Here is an 11,086-nt window from a genome sequence, read left to right as displayed (position 1 = left end):
GCAGTGCACTGGGAGACTGGTAAAGGCACCGTGGTGGCATGCTCTTGTGGTAATAATATCAATGTAATTAAGAGTTACCTCAACTTCCTCATCTTGGCGCGCAGCTTTTGACAGGAATTACCCCAGATGTGGCACGTCGTGAGGTATTTTATCGAGCAGGACCAATTTAGAGGGTGATATGTGCAAGGCTGACCTCCAGTACATGCACCCTTCTGAAACCCTACATGGCCGTGCCTCGAATGTGTCAGCGCCACGGGCACATCAAAAGTTCTTTTCTTCAGCTTTGGAAGAAATGGGGTGTGCGGATATGCACCTGCAGCAGCCCGCTGTGACGACATCTCGCTCAGGTCCACGGCGAGGTGGTGTACCCATCGTGTACAGTCTGATCTAATCTCCTTCGTCAACAGCATCACCAAGGATCTCCCGAGTTCATGCTGTGTCAAGTTTGGAGGGGGTCTTGTCTTGGGTTGACGGTGATCATGGGCGTTATCGACGATGCTATAGGTACGCTTATCTCCGCTTTGCTCTTCGTCTCCCTCAAAGAAAAGTCTTTACACCTCTTTGCATCTTTTCATCATCTGCTACATTAGTGACCGTTTGCGTTGCAGTGCTAGGCGGTTACACCTTTTTTGCTGTACCCACCTTGCCCCCATCCTGGCAGCGAGGCCGCTATCGTACGGATCCCGATTCCCGACGGCGTGGGCGGGGGTTCCTCGAAGATTTACCGGTGCACCCCTCTCTCCTCTCTGCCAACCTCGCCCTAACCGAGTCGTCTGATCTTTCCAATGTCCCGGTGTCCATCACATTTCATCCGGTCTTTGAGTTACACATCATGCCCCTCCCAATTCGGCCAGGCAATGCGTTGCCTGCAGCACGCTCGACTCGGGAAGCGAGCCGTTTGGGCGGGTGGATTTCTAAATGAGAAGCAGCTCCCACCCACAATCAAGAGAAGGCCCATCCCGTGGCCACATTCTTCCGTTTTGGAGCCGCCGTGAGCGTGCCGAGCAGCTGTCCCCTACATGCGCTAACATTAGCCTTACCGCTTTTATCTGATCTCCCCGCCGTCACAAAATTTCCGAAGCACGGCGACGGTGGACAGCCGGGCCCTCTCCGGGGAGTCAGACCTCAACGTCGGCGGCCGTCTCAGGATGAGAGGGGATTCCGGGTTGCTGAGGAGGGAACCTAGAAGCATCCGACCACCTACACCAACCTTGGAAGCTCGGAACAAAAATCAGGTCGGATTGCTGAGGGTGGTTGAACCACCCCACCACTCCCAGTATGGCACTTCACCAGAGCTCCGGAGCACGCAGGAGCGAATCACAAAAATCGACCAATGAAAGCTGCAGACGGTGTCTCAGTCGATTGGAAGCTGGTTACACAGCACGAACATCTTCCATCGGTTTGAGCACACAAATCTCGTCATCCCAACTCACGCGCATATGTGCGGCAGGAGTTCGCCCAACAATCTGATTGCTTTGCCCCAATAGAGGCAGGTACAGGTCGGTAAACCGTGTGCTGCGAACTCTCATTTGGACGGCAGATCGCCCCTCCACGGCGCGCACAAATTGCGGGCGTGGCATGCTGTTCCGTCATGGTGGTGCTCCCCCTGGCACCCCAGTGGCTCCTTAGCATTTTCCACGCCGGTGCTGTTCTTTACAGGATGTCCTGGCAGAGAAAAAGGCACAGACCTCGAGATGAAAGCACGCACAACGGTGCGCGTCCGGCGCAATGAACACCTGTGGAAGCATCATGTGGAAGGGGAGGCATTATCCTCCACAGTATGGATTTCTAGCGCGGATATCTGGGGGTGGGTGGGCGCGAAGTCAAGATAAAGTACGTGTAAGTCATCAACCCCTAAACTTTAATTGATTTCCTTGTTGGGTCTGGTGCGACATGCCCGTGGGCCAGCCAAAGAGGGTAACATCGTGCAGGACGTCGATCCCCAAGACGCAAGCTGGGGCCACCCGAGCATCAACAAGATTTGATCAGATCCCATGTCACATCCTGGGGCCGGGGCCCAGACGACAACACCCGACGGACGACGGCAAGATCACCCACTGCTCCCTTTAATTGGGCTAATATAAGTCAGGGGTTACAGGGAGCATCGTGTGGCCCTTCGTGGGTGCGTGTCTTGGAGCAGCAGATGCCACTCTCATCACTGTCCTTTGACAACAACACGCCGGAGAAGCTCTCTGCCGAGGATCATGCTGTCACCTCCATGAGCTTCACGTCGCATTCTTCAAGGATTCAAGGTCGAGATGCCTCGGTTACCTGCGTTGGTCGTGACAGGTCATGGCTACGGACGGAGGACGTCTGGAAGTCTCGGAGATATACGAACTGGGGACGTGCCGAGTCGGGCCCGTCCTGAAGCTCCGGTAGTGCTCTGTACGCTACGAAGAAAGACGCGAACACGCAAATAACGGCCGAACAGGCGTCGGTAGCACCAAGCGCCCGTTTGCAGTTAGTGATGTGGGGGAACCACGGCGCTTTGGCCATGGAAAATCGCTTCCATGATTCTCAGTGTCTGGAAGCTTGGCGCCTGTCGTTGATCAAACTTGACTTTTGTATCAACAGCAAGCATGACGAACCTGGGCAAAGGCACTATTATTTGCCCAGCTCGGCACTTGGGAAAAAGAATCAACACCAACACCCTGATCTCAGTTACTGGCCATGTCTACCGGTGCTCATGCGGACGCCTAGGGGAAAACTGGTCCGCCCCATCACCAGTTATCAGCATCTTTCTCAGTCTGCATACACTACTGTAGCTGGTCCCCCGCCGACTTGACACCCCGCCAATCATCACACTTTCCGTTCTCCGAGGTAATCCAGACTTGCGTCGAGAGGTTACCTTCGGGGAATGCAGGGGCCATTTTAGCATCAAGTTGGGCTGGGCAAGTCGCCGAAAGAATTGGAACTTGAGAAAAGCGTCCGAACGACACTGCTCGTTGAAAAATACATCGTCGACAGAAGCGATGAAATGGATGCCTCTTTGGTTCTACGGGTCCATCTGCAATCTTGCATTTCCCCATCGAAGCGCTGTGCACCCCACAGACGGTTGCACTCGTCTCGTATCGTCTTGTCTCGCGTAGCCTCGGTTGGGCTCGTCCGGTCTTGTCTCTTATCGACGTCAACAGGGCAGAGACAGAGAATGGAACATTTCTTTGATCGATGGGAGATCGACACGATCCTTCCCCAAATTGCATGCTGGGTAGCCAGTGGCAGCATGTAGGGTAGCTTCGACTTCTTTGTCTTTGCTGTCATGACGGATGTCCACAAACGGTCCCTCTATCACTGCTATCACGGTGCATCGTCCCGTCTGTGACTGCTGTACCTGCCGCAGGAAGAAATTACAATGGTGTGTTGACTCCAGAAAGACCTCTTGTAGGACACTGGTATCAGTCAGGGTCAGCTTTCAGCTCGTCCAGGGCTATGTGCCCCTCGACACGGAACCACTGTCTTCCGTCAGCACTCTGTACCTCTTTGCCAGAGCCGTCGACCATCATTTGCGAGCAAAAAGAGTTGATGATAGGACTTTTGGACCCATTGGTTCTATCTTCACTTCTCTCATCCTTGCTCCAAAAGCCCATGTAGTGTGGGGAACCATGAGCTTTCCCGTCGGCCACCGGGCACCGCCGTCAAATCTTCTTTTCTCTTTCCTTGTCTCCTCGTGGCCGGGAAATTTACCCATCACCACGGGGCTCATTCCGAGTCTGGATACCCTCCCAGTTTGCTTGCTATGTCACTGAGTCCGGAGTGCGCCAACTAATCTGATAACCGATCACATGTCAAGACCACACGTTGTCTGATGGATCTAGATACTCTTTGACTTTTCATCTGATACTCAAAGCTCTAGACCCCAGGGCTATCATACCACCCCCGTCATTGCCCATCCTATTCCAGCATTTTCCAGTCCCGCATTCGCTTCTGCATTGCTTGCAGCTTGCTTTTCGGCGCCACCAGGTCGCTGCAGATCATGCTCCTTCTTCCAGGAATTTGAACGTCAACTGGACCGGCCTTTCAAGAAATCTCAGTACATATCATCATCAGGCCTCCTCGAGAGAAGGTGTGTGTAGTGGAAAACCTGCCGAAACCATCACGTCAACATCGGACGAAAGGGGGTTCCGCGGCAGGATCCATCGCCGAGCGCTTGGGGTGCTTGGGGTGCTTGGGGCGAGCAACCCACAGACAAATTCCTGCTTGCTCCTGCGAAACGGGACGGAAGAAAAGATGGGATGAAAAAGTAACCATCCACGGATGCTGGTTGAGGGCCAGCTCCGTAGGGTTGCAACCTTTGGTAGCGACTGCGAACGGCTTTGGTCTTGTCCCAGATTCTGCTCTAACAGACGGAAGACCCGCTCGCGATGCAACGGCGCTTTGTGCTTACCACTCCACCACGCAACAACCCAGAATGACACGGCAGCATCCTGGAACTTCTATGTACACACTGACGGGTTCGCTTTCTTCTACTACTACTCAAACCCTGGGTTTTTTCTTGGGGGCTGCCTCCCCTGTCAAAATGCTGGCCCCCCCTTTTTATGACTTGACTTTTGGCTGGGCGGCAACATATCCCGCAAATGTGTCCCGTCATCCATCTAGAAGCTCTTGGGCTGCGTCAGATGTGATGGGGGGATGGGGGAGGGAGGATCCGCTCGTTGACCCTGAGGTGACGATAAGTTATTTATCTTCTCTTGCTCAACCCCGGATATAAAAAGGGGATAAGAGGTGGTAAAGACCGCACGGCCCAAGGGGTAAAAACAAGGGCCTAGATGCTCAGATCTGACAAGAGATCTCCCCGCCTAGGAGGTCGATCTTACCTGGCACTTGGTCAACTTTTGGGATTGAAGGATAACACACACACACACACAAATGGCACAGCGAAAAGGCTTCAAGAGCCGCCCAGTGATTTTTGTTGGAGTCTCGCTCATCCAATAGCTGCAGTCTTAAGTGTATGAGGCCTTATATGATCGCCCTGACCTATGCATGCGGTTCGCAGATCTACGCCGTTGTGTCCTTTAATCTCGGCTGCATTGGTCCTGAGGCGGGAGAGGGTAGCATTCTTGCGTTACAAGGTATTTACCAGAATGGGGTGCCACGCATGCTCCATGAGGAGGAGGGAGAGCTTGACTTGGCCAAAGTAGGAAAGTCGGAGGGTGTTGTAAGGCTGGTCTGGCCCTGAGCTTGCAGGTTGTCCGGTGGATATGACTGACTGGCTACCTCACTGTGATGATGACTGGTGGATCTCTACCTGCTGATGAGACAATTATAGGAAGGAGAAAGGGTATTCAAAAACGCAGGCCAAGGCTTTTTTCTTTTTTTCTCACGGCTCGGGTGCTTATTCCGACGGAGAATATTCTCCTTGGAAAATTTCCCTAAATTTGGGCAGAATGTTGGGAAGATGCAGCTCTTTCCTGCAACTGCTTGCTTGGTGCATGATGAGTGAGGATGACATGAGGATTATGATTTTCATGGGTAATGGACTCTGGGACTCAGGATCATGCCATCATATCATGGAGCTGATCAACGGGGGATTGGAGTATCAGCAAACAGCTACTGACTACCACCCCATACTCCCAGCTGCCTTCCAGGTTGACAACAAGCATTCCTCATCCCGTTGAACCACCATGGCTTTCCACTTTCTTCCCGCTTCGATCCACGGATCAGTTGCCATTCATTCGTCCGTCTCGATCGGTTGACATGGCCTTCATCGGTGAGACGCTATATTCAACCCGAGAGGCCCACGCAGAAGCGAGGGGAATGTGTTCTGGAAATAGTACACGATGATTTCACGGTACTTTAGCCCGCGACCTCCGCCAGATGCGCGGTATATTCTTGCTTGACCACCACGGCGAGATTAACTCCTTGCTTCCGTTTCCTTTCTTGCAGGACATGTCTTTCCCTGTTTACAGCCGGGATTGGGTACCTTTCATGACTCCATCACGAAACAAGGTCAGATAACTTGCTCAAGACAAAAAAGACAGGGAACCCTGAGCAGGAAGCAATTTTCTCTCCGGCTACAGTTGCCGCAGGTAGACAGTAAGAAGGATGCCCAAGTTTGATCAGTTACATCATCAATCAGGAGCAGTAGCAAAGACCGGGCTGACCAAGATAAAGCAACACCAGATGAGTGTAACATTATTTCCCTCATTGCAACGCCCACCACACACACATATGAAGCAAGCAAAGCCCAGTATATATTCCCAAAGGGCCGCGAATCCGTACCCCAAGAATATCATTCCAGGGATATGACAATGTAACCTTAATCTTTTGTCCCAGTCAAAAAAAGAAGATTCCGTACAATCCCGGCAACTTGGTTCTATATCCGCTTCGTGAAAAGGTTCCAGTCCGCCGTTGTTGGTAACACCCGTACCCGTCGTTCAACTTACCCGCATCCAGACCCGGAAACAAAGAGTGTTGGATGGAGAGCCTATCGTTGGGTGCCATGAACCTGACGGTCGGGACGGGATTGGGTTGGTTGGAGCTGGAGATTTGGACGGGTGTGGGTTGGTGGTAATCGGTGCCGAGGGTTGAGCGGCGGGTGACTACACGACTTGGGCGTGTTCGGAGGCGGGTTGGAGGGTGAGAGGTCCGATGAAAGACAGGGGGGAATGTGATGTTTCTAGGAGTATTGAAGGAAGAGATGAATTCATGTGTAATTGATGTCATGTAACTCGAATAGACTTGATATACAGCAGACTTCCACCTAAGGGCCCTCAAGAGGCAGTACAATGCATGCAGAGATACAATCCCCTTTCCAACCTCCAGTCCCCAGGCCCACCTGTATGACAAGTCCACACTACTACCCAGCTTTCTATGCCAACCGGGAATTTTTTCTCGCTCAGCCGGAGATCCAGTCATCGATGTAGGTAACGATAGTAATGTCAAAAAGACAACGAAGCCACAACCCAATGATACCAGCCAACTACCAACCACTTCGTATCGCCTAACCTAGTTGGAAACGGTGTTCCACAATTCCGCCAGCAACAAAGTCCCTCTCCCAATCGAAGCAGTAAGAGAAGGAAAAGGCTTCGGCAGATCGCAGAAGAAGGAGATAAATACCCCTCTCCATTTCTTGTATCACCCTTCCACATAGATTCACTTTTCTTTTCTCCAGTACCCTTCCGAAGATGTCTTGATCTCCCAGTGTTAGCGACGGCGGCTTGCTGCGCAGATCAGATGGGAAATGTGGTTCAATGATGGCACGGCATGAGCTTGCAGAAAGAACGTGTATACAACGCTGAAATTGACATGTAGCCCCCATCCTGGTGTCCATGAGTTACAGAGCCAACGGCCGTGATCACCGCATGATAAGAAAGATCGTGCCATGTAGGCACCTGTAAGAGCCCTACCTGACATTCCGGAGCGATCTACTTCTTTTGTCTATTCCCAGGTCTCAAATAAAGTGGCCTGGAGACCTCATGGGCTAATTCAGGGGTAAGAAGGGAGTTGCTCAAGCACCAACATTTCAGTGTTAGTTGTCTTAGTCGCCAGGGCAACAAGCTTTACTTGTAAGCGTTATAGGTACCAAAGCACCAGATAATACAACATGTCAACAGACAAAATAGACACATGAAGATGATGCATTGTCAACGTGGAACTCTGAAACACTTCCTTGTGTAGGCAACCAAGTAGTTCAAAAACACTCATTGCACTATACAAAACCGATCCCCATACGCCCCTATCCAAATCAATCTTTACCATCTAAGCAGCACTATCAAACCCATCAAAAGATAAGGAAACTTGCCTCACAACCCTCAACCAGACACAGATACTCACTCTTTCCAAAACCCCAACAATCCCCAAAACTGACATATTGACAATCAGCTACCTAACTACAATACACCGCCTCGCCACAGCATAACCTCGTCATCACACCACATCACCCCAACCACCCCTAAATCCCTCCCCCTTCATTGGCACCAACAACTGAGACATTTTTCCGGTAACCGTAACCCTTTGCAACCTTGGGTAAGCAAGTAACAAAAACAACATGCACACACACACATACACAAAAAAAAAGAATTTAATATATCGTACACAGACCATCCGCGTGTTTCCGTGCTCCCTTCGTTTCATGACTTTGTATTGCACCCACTGAATCTCACATCAACAGAGCTATTAAAATACCAATCTTAACCATCAAACCTCGAAACCAAAACCCACGCTACTACAACCATCAGTGAGTGCCCCAAATAGGTATTATAATTATACATCACCACACAGCCCAGCAGGATGCCAAAAGTCCAGAGAGAAAAAAACAAGGGTACCTCCCAAGCAGTGTAACAAAATCCCATCCATGCAAAAAATGCAGTACCACCCTTCCTCTTAACCTTCCCCCTAGCAAGTTCAGCTTGCTTCTTCTTCCGCCGCTTCCTCCGTGTGTGTGTGTGTGTGTGTGTGTGTGTGTGTGTGTGTGTGTGTGTGTGTGTGTGTGTGTGTGCGTGTGCGTGTGTGTGTGTGTGTGTGTGTGTGTGTGTGTGTGTGTGTGTGTGTGTGTGTGTGTGTGTGTGTGTGTGTCGTGTCAGTCTGCACTACATAATACCGCAGCGAAAAAGTTAAGTAACTAGTAACCTAGTACCATACATCCACATTACATTACATTGCATTGCATGCGACGCCGCCACAGGATGCGTAATGCATATGTAGGTCAAGGTAGGTAGGTACGTACACACATGTCTTCTGCAGCAGTTCCATGTCACGTTGGAAAGTGGAGGGAGGGAGAGGTTCGAGAAACCAACTGTTTGTTGTTGTTTTAGTCTAGATCAACCCTACCCCTGAATCTGGCCCCCTGATCGTAGGCCATACATAACCCGGAATTTTACGACCCCTGGTTGGTGATGAGAACATCTAACCCTGATATCAAAAGTGGACAATAATCAATGAACCTCACAACCTATGATCATAATCTCCACTCATTGACGCCCTCGAAACTCCTCGTGATAAAAACCATGAAAAATATCTCAATTACAATACCAATACACGCTATCTTACTCTTCCCCCTTTCCCCTCAAAAGCAAAACAAAAACAAACTCCGCTCACATATGTACCCATAATAGCCATGCCTCATCATCCATCATCATGACCACCCCTTTCTTACAACCGACTCTGAACAGCAACACCCTTCCTATCCACCGGCCACTCCGCATCAGGCCAGACAAACCGTATCGCCTCCCAGATATGCTCCACATGCACAATCTCCAACCCATCCTTCACCTCCTGCGGCAAGTCCTTCACATCCTTCCTGTTCTGCGCAGGTAGCAACACAATCTTGACTCCCGCCCTCAACGCACCAATAAGTTTCTCCTTGATGCCACCGACGGCAGTGACGCGGCCACGGAGGGAGATTTCGCCCTTGACAGAGAAAGTTAGCGTCTTGCGTAGAATGAGAGAAGAAAAGACATACCGTCATGGCCATAGTAGGCGGCACCGCCCTCCCACTAAACAAACTAACCATCGCCACCGCCTGCGCAATCCCACTGCTCGGCCCATCCTTGGGAATACTTCCACTAGGACAATGCACATGAATGCTCCTCCCCTTCATGATATCCTCCCCCGGGTTCTGCGTCAGCCCAAGCTCGTACGCATTCGCCTTCACCCACGTAAGCGCCACCTCCACACTCTCCTTCAGCACATCCCCCAGTTTACCCGTGAGTTGCAACCTTCCACTGCCCGGCATGTCCGCCACCTCGATAAACAGGATGCTCCCATTCCCTCCCGAGCTATACGCCACTAAGCCCGTGACAATCCCTGGCCTGCTCGTCTTCTCCGCAATCTCCTCCTCAAACTTCTCAATGCCGAGGAATCGCTCAAGATCATCCACCGTCAGCACAGGATTGTACTTCTCCGGGTGTCCCGCATCCTTCGCATCCGCGTACTCAACCGCCTTCCCCCTCAACACCGACCCAATCTCCCTTTCCAGATTTCTGACCCCCGCTTCCCGTGTATAACTCTCAATGATCCTCCCCACCACCTCCTCCGTAAAAACAACCTGCTCCTCCCTCAACCCGTTGACCCTAATCTGCTTCGGTACCAAATGCTGCATGGCAATATGCCTCTTCTCCAACGTGGTGTACCCCGGAATGTAAATCGTCTCCATCCTGTCCAGCAGCGGCGCCGGGATGGTATCCAGGCTGTTGGCTGTGGCAATGAACATGACCTTGCTCAAGTCAATAGGGATGTTGATGTAGTGATCGACAAAGTTGTGGTTCTGCTCCGGGTCGAGAACTTCCAGCATGGCAGCAGAGGGGTCGCCGTGGTGGTTGGAGCCGCCAATCTTGTCGATTTCGTCGAGCAGGACGACTGGGTTCGCCACGCCGACTTTCTTGAGGCCCTGCACTATAAGACCTGGCATGGCTGCGACATAGGTTCTTCTGTGGCCGCGGATTTCCGCCTCATCGCGGACGCCGCCGAGGGAGATGCGGTGGAACTTGCGGCCGAGGGCTGTAGCGACGGAGCGGGCAAGGGAGGTCTTGCCTACACCTGGGGGGCCGACAAGCAAAAGAATGGGGGACTTATCAACCATTCTCTTGCTGCGAAGAATCTCAACCTTGGCACTATTAGCCTTGATCTTCTCCTCCAGGGCAGTAGTTGCATCAGCAGCCTTCTCGGCCGCTTCCTCCGCCTCCTTAGTGTCACTGTGGGCACTAGCGGCCCCAAGCTCCTCCTCCACCTTCTTGATCTCCTTGTCAACCTCCTCATTCACACTCTGCTTCAACCTCAGCACCGCCAAGTACTCCAGCAGCCTCTTCTTGACCTTCTCCAACCCATAATGATCCTCATCCAACTGCTTCCTCGCCCTCGGCAGCGTATGCGGTCCCAGCCGATCATCAGTCGTAACCGTCCACGGAATCTCCGCCAGCGTCTCCAGATATGTCCGCGTAACAGCATACTCAGCCTGCGCGGGATGGATCTTTTTCAGCCTCTTCAATTCCCTCTCCGCCACCTTGGCCGCCTCAGGCGAAAGCTTCGCAGCCTCCAGCCTCTTGGCCAACTCCTCAATCTCATTCGGTTCCTGATCCTCCCCATCCTGCCCCCCTCCTCCAATCATCCCCTTTGGCTGCTGCCCCCCCGAAAACATTCCCGGCAACCC

General features: G+C 51.9%; 1 protein-coding gene across 1 annotated transcript, besides 3 other annotated features; it reads right to left on the bottom strand.

Annotated features, from left to right (window-relative positions):
• The first annotated feature begins 8,302 nt into the window (after window positions 1-8,302).
• Window positions 8,303-8,322: a sequence feature (primer 1317ks).
• A 53-nt stretch (window positions 8,323-8,375) lies between these two features.
• Window positions 8,376-8,520: an STS (microsatellite 1317k).
• A 98-nt stretch (window positions 8,521-8,618) lies between these two features.
• Window positions 8,619-8,638: a sequence feature (primer 1317ka).
• A 452-nt stretch (window positions 8,639-9,090) lies between these two features.
• Window positions 9,091-11,074, bottom strand: PODANS_6_2970 (uncharacterized protein; the record flags this gene model as incomplete). Its single annotated transcript, XM_001910161.1, has 2 exons — window positions 9,091-9,348; window positions 9,401-11,074. The coding sequence occupies 2 exons, from the start codon at window positions 11,072-11,074 to the stop codon at window positions 9,091-9,093; spliced, it is 1,932 nt and encodes a 643-aa protein (XP_001910196.1).
• Window positions 11,075-11,086: the final 12 nt, after the last annotated feature.

Source organism: Podospora anserina, chromosome 6 (genome assembly GCF_000226545.1).
Source record: "Podospora anserina S mat+ genomic DNA chromosome 6, supercontig 2".
Taxonomy (NCBI): Eukaryota; Fungi; Ascomycota; class Sordariomycetes; order Sordariales; family Podosporaceae; genus Podospora; species Podospora anserina.
Note: the sequence above shows the minus strand (reverse complement) of the source record. Positions and strands in the feature narration are given on the sequence as shown.